The sequence below is a fragment of the Macrosteles quadrilineatus genome, unplaced genomic scaffold, assembly GCF_028750875.1.
Source record: "Macrosteles quadrilineatus isolate MER2022 unplaced genomic scaffold, UCM_ALF_1.0 Scaffold_2__2_contigs__length_208266976, whole genome shotgun sequence".
Taxonomy (NCBI): Eukaryota; Metazoa; Arthropoda; class Insecta; order Hemiptera; family Cicadellidae; genus Macrosteles; species Macrosteles quadrilineatus.
Genome location: NW_026542595.1, coordinates 132,162,507 through 132,180,139, shown reverse-complemented (window position 1 = coordinate 132,180,139; position 17,633 = coordinate 132,162,507). Strand labels below are relative to the sequence as shown.

The following is a 17,633-nucleotide window of genomic DNA, read 5'->3' as shown; positions in this document are numbered from 1 at the left end:
TAAGTGATAATGCTGCGACCCTCTAGGACTATACTGCACTACTGTGTTAAACAGTTTCAGGCTTAAACCTAGTGCCCTAGGATGTAAAGGTTGGACATAGAAAAGGAATAAAAAACTAATAGATGTAAGCATTATTCTTTGAAGCGCCTGGCCAATATTTTTAAGTTATGTAAGAATTTTAATCGACCATGCTACTAGTTTGACAAACTAAATTTTATTTCGAATTATCTAATACATAGTGTAAGTGTCTTCAACTCTTACATTATTTTAATCTAGAACTATATATTATCTCATTTGTTGAAGCCACACTAATCGTTACATAATATATACATATCTCTATAACAGTGTGTTGATCCTCGTAAAAATAAGACTGTACAAAAACTTCCTTAGTTCTATTTTATGTGAACTCTTTTTTGTGTAGTGATCTAGTCTAACATCTTTACAATATTTTAACTTAAAATTGATCCTTGAGATCTTAATATATTTTTTTAGCAAACAGTATGGATAAGCCTTCCGATGAGCCTCACGAACGATTGAATAAAGGCGTACCTCTTCATACAACTTATGAACAAAATGGTAAGGATAGTGAAATTAACAATAGGTAATTGTTTTTTGTAAGAGTTTATTGCTTTATTTTTGTGTTTTTTCTTGTCATCTTAACTGGTAAAAACCCCCATAGATCAAACATAATTTACTTACGAAAATTTTGAATTTGTACACCGGATTTTGCAGTTCTCTGTAAAATTATTGTTAATTTTGTATATGCTTAGTATTTGTTCTGATATACCTTTACTTGCATAACATCATGGATGTAATGTTACATATACTATTATTGCAAATATTAAGGTATCCCTGTATGTTTATGTAGAGAAAGATTATGTAATTCAATAAAAGAGCGATTTTATGAATTGATTTAAATTGTTCGGTGTAACTTGTAGTTTTCTCAAATGTTCATGGGTACCGGTACTTTTGGCTTTATATATAGATTTCGACAAAAATGCTAGGGAACGAACGTATCTTACTATGATGTTATAGCTATACATAAGATGACGCTATAATATTTTGTAGACGCTACGTGGTATGGGGTGAGAGACAAGTATGCTAATGTGGAACCTGATGATGAACCTAAACGAAAGAGGTCACATAAGGAATGGAGTGATAGATTGTATCCAAAGCAAAACGATGAAGATGAGGTCTTCCGTGGATTCTCCCCACGGCATGCGAACCCGAAGAGCTATGAAGAGCATGTAGACTGGGTGAGCTATAGGTAAATGACATATTGGTCACTAAGATAAAAGATTAGATATTTTTTTATGTCACAATCAATAAATTGTAATACTTTTTTGGAAGTCTTTCCACACTAATCCTCAGAGTGTATGGGGAAGTCATAATTGTCACTCACATAATCGTCCTTCAAATTGACAATACCAAATTCATACCGGTAACGTAAATAAGCTACAAAAATGGCATTTAAAATATACATGTATACATTGATTTCAAAAACAAAAACAGTAGGTAAATGGAATTAAGAAAAACAAGGACATCAAAAGTATGAATTTATTGGCAATTTTCGGCTGTTAGTAAGAAATAACAGTTAAAAACCTACCAATCACGTTGTCCATCTAACACAATTTATAACAGAAATGACATTCTTTGTTCTGATCTATTCTTTGTTCTGTAATGTCTACTACTATCTAATTGCTCCTTGAACCATGGTTGTATGTATTGAATGCCTACTCAACAATTAAATGGACTTTAAATAAATTATTTTTTCAGCCACAAACCTGCAAAAGTTGTAAATATAGTAACCAGAGAGAGCTGGGGAGCGGTTGAACCTTTGTCCGAGGATTTTGTCCAAGGACCTCCATTGTCTAAGGTCGTCCTCTTCTACACAGGCATGGAGCCTTGCTTTACCAAGGAGGAATGCTGTGTAGTAATGAGAAAGATGCAAAAGATCTACATGGAGGAATGGCATCTGTCTGATATACCTTGGAAGTAAGTGGTGAGTCGTCAATATAAAGTATATAGATTCTTACTTCTTAACTTCTGCTTCTTAACTTGAGCAAACCTTATTGTAGGCCAGTCAAATTGGACAATAAAATCGCAAAGCGTGATGTATTGCTGCATTTTTAATATGTTGTTGGGACCCGTTAGGGTAACTCAAAACCAAGTTTGCAGCTTCGAGATCCCTGTGCTCCCTGCGTAATAAGTAAAATATTACAAAATTAATGTATTTTTTTAAGTTTTTGGTTTATAACTTATAAACAGTGCATTTTTCTTAATACTACTCAAATGTAATAATTAAAGTAGATAAAATATCCAACAGTTTAAGCATAGTTTCATTTTTGTGTGTCAAATAGTTTTTGAGCAATGATTTTTCAAATATTACAATTATTTTTAAGTAATTACCATAATTTACATTTTTTCTGGGTTGGACCCACAAAAATTGTGTATGTTGTATTAAGTCTGTTCTTTTATCATGTGTTTAAATATGTTTGTTGTCAGATGTTTTTGTAAACATTAGTTTAGTTTGAAAATAGAGTTTGTTCAAGCAAGATGTGTGAATAATATTCTTGTATAAGAAATAGAACATGGTGGCAGCTTAGTGGATTTTTTATCGAACAAAGTCTAAAACCACGCATGATGTCAAGTAAGGGCAGAAAAAAACGAAATACTCGTAGGCAAAGGTATGAGGACAATGAGGAGGATGCCCAAAGTGAATTCAACTACATGTCAGAAAGGGATTCTAGAAAGACTGAAGGTGAGTCACTAGGTTTTGCATTGGGACAGACAAACCGAGAAAATAATGCAGTAATGTGTACTCCTACTCCTATGATAAATCTGACGTTACCAACTCCAGATACCTTCTCTTTTACTCCGAATGAGTGGCATTCCTGGAGGAATCGCTTTCAAAGGTACAGACGGGGGTGCGGTCTAGATAGCACTTCCGACGCTCGGCAAATCGATGTACTTTTGTTTACAATGGGTAGTAGGAGTGAAGATATTTTCGATTCGTTTTCACCAAAACCGAATACTTATGACGAGGCTCTTCGGGCCTTTGATGCATACTTTGTGCCAAGACGAAATATCATTTATGAGAGAACAAAATTTCTGAGACACAAGCAAGGGAGTGATCCATCTGAAAAATTCATAACAGATTTGCATGGTCTTGCAAAAACGTGTGCATGGGGTGAACTGAACGATGAGATGGTGCTTCTGGTCCTCATTATTGGTATGAAAGATGAGGCTCTAAGTGATAGACTCCAGCTGGACTCTCAATTGACTCTGGAGAAGGCGATTAATACCTTGCGCCAACACGAGGAGCTAGAACGCCAAAAACATGAGCTCGCCAATACTAATGTTTTTATGGTGAATCAAACGTCAATACAAGTCGGTAAAACAAATCTGTCTGAAAGAGCTGGTGAACAGAAATTAACCGAGGATGCTATGAGAAAAAAGTGCAGGAAATGTGGTTATAACTGGCACGGATCACTGGCCGAATGCCCTGCTAGGAAAGCCAAATGTGACAAATGTTCCGAGATTGGACATTTTTTTCGATGTTGTCCCTCCCGCGAAAAGTGGATGAGAAAAAACAAAAACGTTGTTAAGGAAATTGAACAGCAAGATTCAGACAGTGGTTATCAACAGGTTCCTGAGATTTTCATAGGGAATATAGACAGCAGTGACAAAGCCTGGGTCCAGGAGGTAAAAGCAAGCTGTGGAAACCAAGATTTAGGTCTTATAAAATTTAAACTTGACACAGCAGCTGATGTAACCATGATTCCAGTAGGAGTTCTTGGTGATTTTATTAAGACTCTGCCTCTAGGAAAGTGCAAATCCCCTGTGTTTAGCGCAAAGAAGAAAGAACGAATCAATATTTTGGGAACTTTAAGGCTAAAGCTTAAACATAAGGGTGTATCAGTTTATGATCTTGCGTATATTTCTGAGGAGATCACTGTTCCACTTCTTAGCAGACGTTCCTGTGAAGAGCTGAACCTGGTGAGGAGAATTTTTTCTGTAGATTCACATGATATTGACTGGGCTACTAAGTATCCTAATTTATTTCAAGGGCTGGGAAATATGAAAGGAGAGTACAAGATTGAAATGAAGGAGAATGAAGTTCCTTACGCTATATCCACCCCCAGGGTTGTACCAATACCTTTAAAAACCAAGGTGAAAGAGCAGTTAGACGATATGCTTGAGAAAGGAGTGATTGTTCCAGTTGAACACGCGACTGATTGGTGCGCACCAATGGTAGTTTGCGCAAAAAAGGGAGGTGGGGTTAGGATCTGCGTAGACCTATCCAAACTCAACAACAGTGTGAAACGTCGGTTTTATCCTATCCCAAAGATCGAACTTTCATTGGCCGAGATCGCGGGAGCCAAGTACTTCAGCAAGATCGATGCGAATTCCGGGTTCTGGCAACTGAACCTTGCAGAGGAGTCACAAGATTACACAACATTTATCACCCCTTTTGGGAGGTATAAATTCCGTAAGTTACCTTTTGGAATTACGTCCGCTCCTGAAGAGTTTCAGCGCCGCATGTCAAAAGCTTTAGAAGGGGCAAAGAACTGTTTAGTGCACATTGACGACTGTCTGATATGGGGAAGAACGAAAGAAGAACACGACGAGTGTCTTAGGGCCGTTCTAGAGAGAGTGCAAGCTAATGGAATCACCTTGAATAAGCAGAAGTCGGAGTTCTGCAAGAAGACTGTGACATTTCTGGGGTTTGTGCTGTCTAAGGACGGAATCAAGCCTGATCCAAGCAAGGTACAAGCGATTGTGGACTTACTAGCTCCAAGAAACGCTAATGAAGTACAAAGATTCATGGGCATGATCACTTTTCTGGCAAAATTTATTCCGAACCGCAGTGAGATTTTGGAGCCAATTACGAGCTTGTTAAAGACTAAAAACGATTTCCTTTGGGGACCAGCTCAAGAAAACGCTTTTGTCACAGTAAAACAGATTTTATCATCAGAGCCATGTTTGACTGTTTACGATCCGCAAAAACCCTCGATTCTTTCTTGCGATGCTTCAAAAAAAGGTCTTGGAGCGGTTTTACTTCAAGTTGAAGGAGAAAACAAGAAACCTGTGGCATATATATCTCGGACTCTAACGCCTGCTGAAGAAAACTATAGTAACATTGAGAGAGAAGCGCTTGCGTGCACATGGGCAAGTGACCGTTTGAAATGTTTCCTGATGGGTAAAATGTACACAATTGAGACCGACCACAAACCGCTTGTCTCAATTTTCAAAACACAAAATTTGGACGAGCTCTCACCGAGGCTACAGCGGTTCCAAATGCGTATGATGAGATACGATTATCGCATGACCTGGACCCCAGGAAAAGACCTTGCCATAGCAGATCTACTATCAAGAAGTCCTATTCCGGCTGACGAAGATGGCGAATTGACCGAAGAAGTGGAAGCCTTCGTCCACGAAATCAGTCTGATCAGTATAAACACTACAGATGAAAATGTGACAAAGGTACTTCACTCACAAATGAGAGATCCAATCTGTGCACAACTTAAGTTACAAATTTTAGACGAATGGCCTGTAAAATCAAGTTTACCTAATGAGATTCAAGAGTACTTTAATGTGAAAGACGAGTTAAGTTGTATTGATGGGCTATTGCTTCGAGGAACTAGGATGATAATACCTCAAGAATTACGAGCGGAAATGCTCGAGAGGCTTCACAGTGGACACTTGGGAATCACAAAAACAAGGAAACGTGCTTTGGGAACCATGTGGTGGCCTGGAATTTCTCAAGAAATAGAGAGGAAAATCAAATCGTGTCCAGTGTGTATTCAGAACTCAACTAATCACAGTGAACCATTGATTCCGAGAACTGTCCCGGATTACCCGTGGCAAAATGTGTCTGTTGACTTGTTCAAACACGAAGACAAGTGGTATATGGTTATCGTGGATCACTACTCAAGATACTTTGAAGTCGAGGAAATGCATCGAATGAGGGCTTCAGATGTGATTCGGGTTTGCAAAACCACATTTTCACGTTTTGGAATTCCTCAACGTGTTTATTCAGATAGTGGGACACAATTTCACCATATTGACTCAAGTGAATTTAAATTGTTTGCAAAGGAGTGGGGGTTCTCCACATTCAGAAGTAGTCCCCACCACCATCAGGGAAATGGGGCAGCTGAAGCAGCTGTAAAAGTAGCAAAAGGGCTAATGAAGAAAAACAAGGATAAATTTGAACTTGCCCTACTTTCTTACCGGACCTCACCTCTTGAAACCGGCTTTTCCCCATCTGAACTTATGTTTGGAAGGAAATTAAGAGACAATCTTCCATCTACTTTGGTTGGAAATCCTGTGGAAAATAAGAATTTTCTTGAGAGGGAGAATAAGTACCAGAATAAGTACAAGATACAATTTGATAAACGACATGGAGCGAGTGGTTTAAGTGAATTAGAAGTTGGAAGCATGGTATTGATCACAGATCTACGTCGACACGGTAAGGTAGTCAGGAAATTGAACGAACCACGTTCCTACCTTGTGGAAACTGACAAGAGAACTATTCGCCGAAACAGGAAGTTCTTAGTTCCTGCACCGTACTACGGAGGAGATGGAATTCTTTCAAACTGTTCATCCATGGTCCTTAATCGTCCATGCAACTCACGTGATCGTCCAGGAGCTGGCACAGTAACCCGTTACGGAAGGTCCATTAAGAAACCGAGGCGGTACTGAGGTTCATGAAGATGTGGACATCTTGAAGCGGGATGTTGTATTAAGTCTGTTCTTTTATCATGTGTTTAAATATGTTTGTTGTCAGATGTTTTTGTAAACATTAGTTTAGTTTGAAAATAGAGTTTGTTCAAGCAAGATGTGTGAATAATATTCTTGTATAAGAAATAGAACAGTGTAATACCCATATTATGGCAGAATTCTTAAAAAATGCTTTTGTAGTAAATGTTATTGGCTTTCGTTTTATCACAAAGCCAAGTCTGTACCTTCAACACTTGTCTGAAAACTATATAAATAATAATTTATGAATATCACGATTTTTTTATTTAATGAGTTTAAATAATGTCCCCAACCATTAAGTGATAAAAACTAAATAAGGAAAAACATATTTAAGGTTTAAAGTTATATTTAAAGATAAATTATGACAAAACATTCTTATAATTAATATTTTGGCTTTTTGGACATTGAAGGCAAGGTATTAGAAATGTTTCCTGATTCAAAATCTTCGGGAAAAGACATATTATCGTCAGGGTAATTTTTATCCTCTTCAATAAATGGTAATGTGACATTTTGCAGTTCTTAGCAGAGCAAGGATACATAATGGTGAACACTTTAGCCTGATATATCGATGATCCTGGCCTTCCAACATGTGTAAGCACCCGTGCATCCCTTTTTGCACCTACAGTACATAAAACTAGTTTCAGAAGGTTGGATGGAGCTGGACTGCATGTTGTTGTCACTGGAACCAATCCTGCTGTGCTATTTGACCAACCCCACTCTGTGGGATCCTTTTCAATCCCTAACCATTTTTGCACTTGGTGTTATGCTCGAGATGAGTGGAAGGAAGCTGCATCTTGGGTGGGGGGCAAGCGTGAAAAGTTTACCTTAGCGCGGGCTGCTGCCTTTACAAACAGGCGGAACCGAAGGTTTTCGAATTCATCGTGGAATGTGTTGCCACCATACAAAGCAATTAGGCACTTTTCTCCAGCTTCCTAGGAGGAATTTTTAGGATGAGAATGGGGAAACCTATTTTAATCCTATAAAACCTTGTACCCTTTAGTACGATCATACTGGTTCATAACATTATTGCTTTTAATTTAATCAAAATCGGATGAGTTTTACTCTAGTTCATGTGCTGATGGACCTACACACACATTTACATAAATTTGAACGGAAGGCGTTTTTGACCTCTGGGAATTTGAAGTTGAAAAAGTAAATCAGTCCTGGATGTGTATAATTAATGATATTTTTCGACATCTAAATAAACGAAATTATAAGGTTTTAGCAAATGTCCTATATAGGGAATGATCTATTACCGTAGTACTCATGGTAAGACCTTGACCCGAGACCAATTTCAATACAGTACAAAATCAATAATATTCACCCTATAGATATAAATAGCAGATCAAAACACAGCTTATCTTTTGCCTTTTTAACTTAAAAAAGTCATTTTTCCATTTGTTTAAAACAAAATCCAGCAAATGACGTCCTTGTCCTTTTAACCAGTGAACAAGGTTGACACAACAACAGGAGGCCGTCTTTCAGGCTATCGGAAAAGATGCTGCGGTAAAAAGTACATCAGCAATCAGCATGAGTCTTATTGATGTAGAACCTGTACTATTGTAGTTAAAATGCATCATATACATATTTGAAACAGCAAAAAAAATATATACCGTAGTAGTAGACGCAACGATTGTGTTCAAATCCAATCAAATAGTCTTTATTTATTATTGTACATAAATCAGTACATGGAATGGCGTCAAAAACTATATCTAAAACTTAACATAAAGAAAACAAGTATAATAGAAATAAAACACTAATTTAACATACATTCTTCTTTTTTACTTACTGATAGGAAGTAGCTAATACCATAGGTGGTATGATAATGCTTAGTGCCGAGACCGATATATTTGATCATTTTCTGCGGTGGTAATATTTACTGTAATTTGTTTTGACACAAATTTATATATATATTTTTTTAATTTGCTAAAACATAGTAACATTTTTTTATCTATTAATAACTTACACATGTTGTAAAAACAATAAAGCTCGTTAAATGAAAAAATCGTGATATTCATAAATTATTATTTGTATAGTTTTCAGAAAAGTGTTGGAGGTGCAGACTTGGCTTTGTGATAAAACGAAAGCCAATAAAATTTACTACTAAAGCAGTTTTTAAGAATTTTGCCATAATATGTGTATTACACAATTTTTGTGGGTCCAACCTAGGAAAAATGTAAATTATGGTAATTAATTTAAAAAATTTGTAATTTTTGAAAAATCATTTCTCAAAAACTATTTGACACACCAAAATGAAACTATGCTTAAATTGTTGGATATTTTATCTACTTTAATTATTACATTTGAGTAGTATTAAGAAAAATGCACTGTTTATAAGTTATAAACCAAAAACTTAAAAAAATACATTAATTTTGTAATATTTTACTTATTACGCAGGGAGCACAGGGATCTCGAAGCTGCAAACTTGGTTTTGAGTTACCCTAACGGGTCCCAACAACATATTAAAAATGCAGCAATACATCACGCTTTGCGATTTTAGCCTCTTTTTATGTACGATTTGACTGGCCTATTGAGAGTTTTTATCTAATTAAATTCAGGATACCTTTAGAGATCGACTATATTCAAAAACTGCTACACTTTTGGTGGTAAGGTTTTAACAGATGAGTAAGGTAAAGAGGAAAAGTTCGATGGTAGACTAAGTGGTGTCTAGCACTAGTTGGTGGTGTCTAGGGAAAATTATATTTTTCTCCAACAAACCAAAACTACTTAAGAGCTGCTAAAATTCTTTGAGCTTAAATATTTTTGTCCTATTGAATTTTAAAAGTGTGCTAATTATGTCTAAGGAAGGTTCATGAATCATAATTTTTAGCATGTTTTTTTTTATTTTGTTTTTCGAGCCTTTTAAAATAAAAGCAAAATAAATTAAAAAGTCAATAGTTATAGGCTATAATTACCTTCTCAATTCACGGCGTTTCTTTGCAGGGAATCATGGTAGTATATTAATTTATTTTTGTTTATTTTACAAAATCAACTAGTTCAAGTCTTTGATACAATTTGATACTTATTTAATTGGCTTCCATTACCAATTCGTAAATCTTCCTGATAGTTTTTTAAGTTTACCTACTATACCTAGCACACTTAGTTTGAGTTTTATTCGAATTCTTGCTGTTTTTGCTGCCTATTTATGTACTATTCTTGTATTTTAAACCTATTTTACATTCTGTTACAGCTTTCTAATAGGATGTGATGGAAGGGTGTACGAAGGACGAGGGTGGGGAATACACCCTAAGAAGGTTAATTCCCTTTACAAATATCGCCAACTAGAGGGGAAGAGCTACGACATTGCGTATATTGGACCGTATTATAGAGGTGTGTTTTGCATGATCTTATTATAGCTTTATATGTTTAATTTACAGCTCAATAAATATATAAAATATTTATATTCAAGAACTACGCACACGAAAGAGGAGAGATCATGAGGAGCATCTGTAGTCTAGTATTCAGACATTTCATATTGAACTCATTCATGACAGACACAATTGACTGCAAAAGAAATAATAGGCTTTATCCCGTTGTCATAAAAAGTATAATTCATAACTTGCAAGTGATTAAGTCGCACTTGCTTCAATTATTCCCGTCCTCGGCTTTCCCCAAAACGTAAATACCATCCTAACATGCTCGGCTTCACCTCGTTTGTGAAATTTTGTGATTCTGGCACGAATAATAGAAAAATACTGGTATGGATCATAAACATAAACAAATGACGTTTTTGGCCCGAAAGTAAACAAAACCCCTATATTAAAAGCATAATTTAACATATTTTTTTGTTTACTTTCGGGCCAAAAACGCCATTTGTTTATGTTTATGATACATACTGGGTCTTTTCTAGTATTCGTGGTTTCTGTGTTTGGTTTTGCCATACACATGAAACATGAATGCGCACCGAAAAATGGCACTTTTGGTTTTAGATATAGGACTATTTTCAAGAGGCACAGCTAGAGCCATCCAGTTACCCATCTTTCGCTTGACCTGTTTTATAAAAATAAAAAAGCAGTTTGATTGTATTAAAAAAATAATAGTCTGATATTAGACTAACTTGAATGGTTTAGTTAATATTGTTTACCATCGATCATATGAATCATAATCGTGTGTACCACAATTACAGGTAGAAAGGTGCACGCCGATGAGAGGTCACTGTGGCCAAAGCTATCTTTTCTCACACCAATGTACCACGCTTTGAAGAACCTAATAACCGCTGGAGTGAACGCCGACATCATCGATGACGGTTTCGGTCTTATATCTCAAGTCAACTGCTGAGAAATGCTTCGTCTAATTGTATTACGTGTATTTTTTACTTTTATTAAATATAGTGTTGTTATTTTCCTTATTCACATTGTTTTTAGTTGGTACTTCAAACTATAAAAGCCCTCACATCTCCTATTAATGATCACTTTAAACTCATCATGATAGTTCGGTGTTCTAGAGATATAAATTTATAATAGATTAACCTTAAAAGTCGTAAAAACAGTTTAAAAGTAGCTTTAGTATCAGGTAACTATTTTATTGCAAGAGTAGTTTCATAGTAGGACTGTCGGTAGAACATAAATCATCATACTAAATTTTAAAATCCTCTAATTTGAATGTTCATCCACACTTGGTTTTTAATAGCCTAACCCTGGCAGAGAAATCTGGTTAAAGCATTGAATTATTTCTATGGAAGCTTACTGTAGTTTCGTTTTGCAATACAGTGTGATATAATTTGTAGAACAACAAACAGTTTCTAAATCGTATGAAAAAAATTAAGAATCGTGCAATCAATAATTTGCCATACCAAAAAGTATACATTTTAGCAATATAAACACTTTCATTATAATTTACGAAATCAGACTGAAACAATAATACAATCAAATCGGGACACAAACTCTTGTTTCTAATAATGAATCACACAATCATTGTCTTTACACTATCGCGTTACGGAAATTATCCATGTTTATCTTCATTGAATAACCATTAATCGACAAAAAAAAACTTTACACAACTATATGCCTACAAAATACAGAATAGAATATATCTATACAAATATAATTACGTTGAGCTGGTTACACTATAAGACTTATACTATAAACATATAGTGGTGACATTTTGATGGTGACTAATGTTTATTATTTTATGTAAACCTTTTTGAAACGGTATATGAGGATGTGAAATGAACAATGTCAAATGATTATTTATTAATGTAGTGTTGTGACATAAATCCTAACAGCTGGGACTACTGTAAGTACTTCATGAACTTTAAGGTATACATTATTTCTGTTTTAAATCTCCCCAAACAAACTAAGAAATATTTGGCCTCACCATAAGATTTACTATTCTAAATTTGTTCAATTTCCCTAAGCCTTGTAGACCTAGGCCTTTTAGACCTAAGTCTTGTAGACCTAAGCCTTGTAGATAGCCTTGTAGACCTAGGCCTTGCAGACCTAAGTCTTGTAGACCTAAGCCTTGTAGACAGCCGTCTAAGCCTAAGTCTTGTAGTCTAAAGACCTATTTATATAACATAATTAATTGATAGCCTAAATAAGTGGCATGTGGTTGCAGAACTAATTGCACTCTCGAACGAATCAGTAACCCTCTGATTTGAAGGCAAGCAATAAATCTCTGCTAAACACGAAATAATGGGTCTTACATACATTTAGTCGCTTCTGTATTTTCCATCAATAAACGTGTGACTAAAATCCTAAATGTTGTATTTTAAACTCAACAAAAATGTCTATTTTTATTTTAAAGTATAACTGACGATTTCACGTAGTTTATTTTAATTGGTAATACAACTAGAAATGGTATGGCTCCAATTAATGAAAAGCTTAATTGTATTATAAAATGGCTTAGCTTAAGAGGATTATAAATGTATGCAGATTAAACTATCCACTATACACCATACTATCCTATCAAAACTTTAAGGTTATACACCCTTAAAGAGAACGATGAAATATCTACTATTAAGAATTATATTACACATATGTGTTAAGTTCCATCCCGCCCGGAATTGTCATCTTCTCTCCAGTTTGATGGTAGACTTCAACCATTTATATTAGTTTAATTTAAAATTTTCTTACGCAAAGCCAGTTTTCATTTTTACACACAAATGCAGGCAAAGCATAGAGGTTCGCTGCAATACCTCATAGATAAAAGCAATAGGTAATTAACTAGAATTGAACTCAAGTCCTTGTGGACCGAAGCAGCACACACTCTACTCTTAGACCAAAGTATTTCCTACAACTACCCTTATCTGCCTGTCTCCAGATGCCGTCCCCCATCAACATAGTGACCAGGGCTGAATGGATGGCGCGGCCTCCCGTAACCATCCGTCCCCTGACCACCCCAGTGGACACGGTGCTGCTGATGTACACAGGGTCAGCTGACTACTTGACTACGAAGGAAGTGCTGAGCATCCTCCCGGAGATGCAGAGGACCAGCATCTTGCTGCAGAGCTGCTTCGACATTAACTACAAGTTTGTATTTGGTTAAAGCGTTGACAACGAACCAAGATCATGCTAGAGCGTTGCTTCGACATTAACTACAAGTTTGTATCGGGTTAAAGCGTTGACAACGAACCAAGATCATTCTAGAGCGTTGCTTCGACATTAACTACAAGTTTGTATAGGGTTAAAGCGTTGACAACGAACCATGATCATGCTAGAGCGTTGCTTCGACATTAACTACAAGTTTGTATTGGGTTAAAGCGTTGACAACGAACCAAGATCATGCTAGAGCGTTGCTTCGACATTAACTACAAGTTTGTATTGGGTTAAAGCGTTGACAACGAACCAAGATCATGCTAGAGCGTTGCTTTGACATTAACTACAAGTTCGTATTGGGTTAAAGCGTTGACAACGAACCAAGATCATGCTAGAGCGTTGCTTCGACATTAACTACAAGTTTGTATTGGGTTAAAGCGTTGACAACGAACCAAGATCATGCTTGAGCGTTGCTTCGACATTAACTACAAGTTTGTATCGGGTTAAAGCGTTGACAACGAACCAAGATCATTCTAGAGCGTTGCTTCGACATTAACTACAAGTTTGTATTGGGTTAAAGCGTTGACAACGAACCAAGATCATGCTAGAGCGTTGCTTCGACATTAACTACAAGTTTGTATTGGGTTAAAGCGTTGATAACGAACCAAGATCATGCTAGAGCGTTGCTTCGACATTAACTACAAGTTTGTATTGGGTTAAAGCGTTGGCAACGAACCAAGATCATGCTAGAGCGTTGCTTCGACATTAACTACAAGTTTGTATTCGGTTAAAGCGTTGACAACGAACTAGAATCATGCTGTTGAATTCCATTGACATTAACCACAAGTTTGTGTTAGTTGAAGCTTTGACAGCGAACCAGCATAAAGCTGGAGCGTTGCTCTGACATTAACTACAAGTTTGTATTAGGTCGAAGCTTTGTACATGGGTGGAAATAGATTTATCATTCTCATGTCGAGTCTTGGTATTCATGTGAGAATTGCGTTGATTATTGAAGATAGTGGATAACCGATGCGTTCCAGCAATATTTTCGTTTTCTTCAGGATAAACTACTATTCAACTGAAGAGCATTGATGGAAAGCAGCCGAAATTTTGGCAACTATCTTAACCAATTCTGTATCACGGGTTCCTTTAATCATAGAAAAACACCACCAAGATCTCATTCTCAAGTTTAAGCTGTAGTCAACTTCAACTAAATTGATCAGTTGAGGAATTGTGCTGCTGTAAATTACAGACGACCTTCTGGTATATGAACTTGATACTATGCCAAACTGAAAGGACAAATTATTGTTGTATAAATCATGCAGACTCTTATGTCTCATTAAATTTCACATTAACTGCAATTAAGGTAATACCGTTTTGGACTGTAGCACACACAGTGAGTGGATTGCCTACTGCTGGTCTGTATAGATGAGATGCCCACTTCAGAAAGGTAGTGGTGGAAAATAAGAATGGATTTATGGAAATAAATACAATAGATAAGCAGGTCTACTTAACCAAAATTTTTATTATTAATGTTTTATTAGTGTACTTGTATTATTATTAACATTGATAGTATTACTATTACCAATAATCACTTATTATTATTACAATCACCTGATGCGTTAGATATTATTTATTAGAGGGTAGGAAATATGTCCTGCACATTACAAAAATTATCATCATATTATCTTTTGTAGAAATATCTGCCGAGGAAAGAATTTGATAAATAAATTATAAGCCGCAGTTAAAGCCATTAGTTCATCGTACAATTAAAAGGTAATTTAAAGTGAAGAAGAATATAACAATGAAAAGGCTTAAGACATTGTAGTTGATTTTTATCAAAAAAACTCAATTTTAGGACAGCAACAACGACAATTTTGATTGATGATAGCTTTTTTCAAAAAGTTGTAATTTGTTACAGTGGCAAGTGTATGAAGTTTAAATAATAATTTTATATTAATACAAATATCATATTATTAATTTAATAGCCACATTTGTCTTTGATCTAATCAGTTTCCAACTTAACGTTTGCATTAAGAAATAATAAAAGACATACAAAACTCAATAATCTTTAATTTGGTTCCAATGTAATTTACAAGTAGATCTGTCATAAAAACCTTAATCCAAAGTCATAAACTCACCAATCTTCTACATTAGTATTTCTAAATCATTGACATTTCTTTTGTTCGATTTTTAATGTTGTATTGTGTGTTTAGTTGTATTCTTTACTGTTTGTTATTGATATATGATTCTTATATCTTCAGTTGGTTGGTCGATTACAATGGCAACATTTATGAAGGCCGAGGATGGAGAACAAACGTGGAGAAATATCACTATTCACCTTATGGCCAATTCAATGGGAAAAGTATTGACATCGGGATGATAGGTAACTTTGCAGGTGAGAATTAAAATTTTCAATTGTTTTAATCCTTATGAATATAATAGCAAGATAATTATAAATGCATTGATCTTTTGATTGCCAAATTATGATACCATTTTGTTTGGTGTGGAAAATAAAGTAAAAATTTAATTATATTTGCTTAATTAATTTGAGCATAAAGTGTAATCTCATAGTTTTATAAGTTTTGGTTTTTATTGAATACATACCGTATAATGGCCCCACAGCAAACAAAATTTTAAAACTTTACTAAATACTATTTAAGATATAATTGTATCATGCTAAAATATACTAACACAATGCTTAGTATTTTTGGAGGGTTTCAAAAATGTTTTCAAGACATTTCTAGCAAATGTTTTCGGACTTTTCAGAAAAGAACCCTCCCAGATTCATGGAAAAGGTAGTTACAAGGCTTATAAGATGGGGCATGAAAGAAAAGGCTATCATAAAAACGAGACACCTGAAGATATACAATTGGAAAGACTTCCCTATCCACCACCATCATCCAAATTCTTATACCCATTATAAGACATTTTAGACCACCAGTTAATATGAACTCAATCCATCCTATTATCTGGAAACATATAACATTTGCAGTTTGCGTAATACTGTAAAACCGTCTTTTGGGCAGTTTAAAGAATGTTTAGTCAAGTTATGTTTGGAAATGATTTTTCTCCTACTACTTTACAGAGTTTCAAATGAACTTTTCAGATAAGAACCCTCCAAGGTCAATGGAAAGAGTCGTAACAAGGCTTATCGAGTGGGGAATGACGGAAAGGTTTATTATAAATACTAGACATCTCAAGATATACAACTGGAAAGACTTTCCTAATATGAATTACGATAATATTTATATCCAGGATAAGTAACATGGAAAAAACTCCATAACATTTAACGTCCAGAAAAATAAATTTAAATTGCTGTTTGCAATGAGTGTTATATAATGTGATGTATTTTTACGTATATATTGATGTTAATATATTTTTCCTACAGTTACCTAACAATGTACATGTTCTCTCACTGATTTGAGAAAGCAAAGTGGCCAATTCGCTCATCAGTGAGACAATGTTAACATTGTCTCACTCTAATTACTTTGTCCCACTCCAGATTTGCAACGTGAAGGCACGAAATAGTGAGCGCGAAACATGCAGGCAACGTCGTATGCGCGCGAAATACGTTGGCAGCACTGGCTGTAAATCAGCTGGTCAGCTGTTGTACTGTTGTATTTGTCACTTCACATTAAATGTTATATTAAAAATTCACTTCTGTGTGAAAATAGGTTATGTTTCTTCACAAATTTATTTGTTTTATGGTAACTGTAGGAAAAGTTTAATGTGCAACTCGAGTTCAAAGTACAATTGCCTCACTCGAGAAACCATTCCTCACTCGCCTATACAGTATATGGCTCGTGAGTAAGGATTTCTCTCGAGTGAGTCAATTGCTCACTTTTCTCACTAGTTGCACAATAGTTATTTGTGCAACTAGTGAGAAAAGTGAACAATTGACTCACTCGAGAGAAATCCTTACTCACGAGCCGTAGGCGAGTGAGGAATGGTTTCTCGAGTGAGGCAATTGTACTTTGAACTCGAGTTGCACATTAAACTTTTCCTACAGTTACCATAAAACAAATAAATTGGTCTTATGTTTCTTCAAACATAACCTATTTTTACACAGAAGTGAACTTTTAATATAACATTTAATGTGAAGTGTCAAATACAACAGTACAACAGTTGACCAGCTGATTTACAGCCAGTGCTGCCAACGTACTTCGCGCGCACACGACGTTGCCTGCATGTTACGCGCTCACTATTTCGTGCCTTCACGTTGCAAATCTGGAGTGAGACAAAGTAATTAGAGTGAGACAATGTTAACATTGTCTCACTGATGAGCGAATTGGCCACTTTGCTTTCTCAAATCAGTAAGAGAACATGTACATTGTTAGGTAACTGTAGGAAAATAACTATTTCTAGTTGCAACTATATGTTAAAAGTCTATAG

At 35.5% G+C, this 17,633-nt stretch overlaps 2 protein-coding genes across 3 annotated transcripts; both read left to right on the top strand.

Annotated features, from left to right (window-relative positions):
- Positions 1-426: 426 nt before the first annotated feature.
- LOC128988006 (peptidoglycan-recognition protein 1-like) lies at positions 427-11,048 on the top strand. The gene is made up of 5 exons (XM_054409172.1): positions 427-576; positions 1,069-1,267; positions 1,777-1,995; positions 9,953-10,092; positions 10,889-11,048. The coding sequence occupies exons 1-5, from the start codon at positions 501-503 to the stop codon at positions 11,038-11,040; spliced, it is 786 nt and encodes a 261-aa protein (XP_054265147.1). The 5' UTR covers positions 427-500; the 3' UTR covers positions 11,041-11,048.
- A 716-nt stretch (positions 11,049-11,764) lies between these two features.
- Positions 11,765-16,732, top strand: LOC128988039 (peptidoglycan-recognition protein LF-like). Of its 2 annotated transcripts, none has more exons than XM_054409220.1 (4): positions 11,765-11,997; positions 13,024-13,232; positions 15,503-15,636; positions 16,348-16,732. In XM_054409220.1, exons 2-4 carry the CDS (start codon positions 13,024-13,026, stop codon positions 16,503-16,505), a joined length of 501 nt encoding a protein of 166 aa, XP_054265195.1. In that variant the 5' UTR covers positions 11,765-11,997; the 3' UTR covers positions 16,506-16,732. The 2 variants fall into 2 exon arrangements, with proteins under 2 accessions (XP_054265195.1, XP_054265194.1); XM_054409219.1 differs by lacking the exon at positions 16,348-16,732 and adding an exon at positions 16,008-16,291.
- The last annotated feature ends 901 nt before the right edge of the window (positions 16,733-17,633 follow it).

What these genes read in the sequence shown, in the direction of transcription:
- LOC128988006 (XM_054409172.1), top strand. Translation starts at nt 501, where the DNA reads ATGGATAAGCCTTCCGATGAGCCTCACGAACGATTGAATAAAGGCGTA. An exon ending in TACAACTTATGAACAAAATG is followed by an intron (nt 577 to 1,068) that starts GTAAGGATAGTG and finishes AATATTTTGTAG; the next exon opens with ACGCTACGTGGTATGGGGTG. An exon ending in CTGTCTGATATACCTTGGAA is followed by an intron (nt 1,996 to 9,952) that starts GTAAGTGGTGAG and finishes ATTCTGTTACAG; the next exon opens with CTTTCTAATAGGATGTGATG.
- LOC128988039 (XM_054409219.1), top strand. Translation starts at nt 13,024, where the DNA reads ATGCCGTCCCCCATCAACATAGTGACCAGGGCTGAATGGATGGCGCGG. An exon ending in TGCTTCGACATTAACTACAA is followed by an intron (nt 13,233 to 15,502) that starts GTTTGTATTTGG and finishes TTATATCTTCAG; the next exon opens with TTGGTTGGTCGATTACAATG. An exon ending in GATGATAGGTAACTTTGCAG is followed by an intron (nt 15,637 to 16,007) that starts GTGAGAATTAAA and finishes CGGACTTTTCAG; the next exon opens with AAAAGAACCCTCCCAGATTC.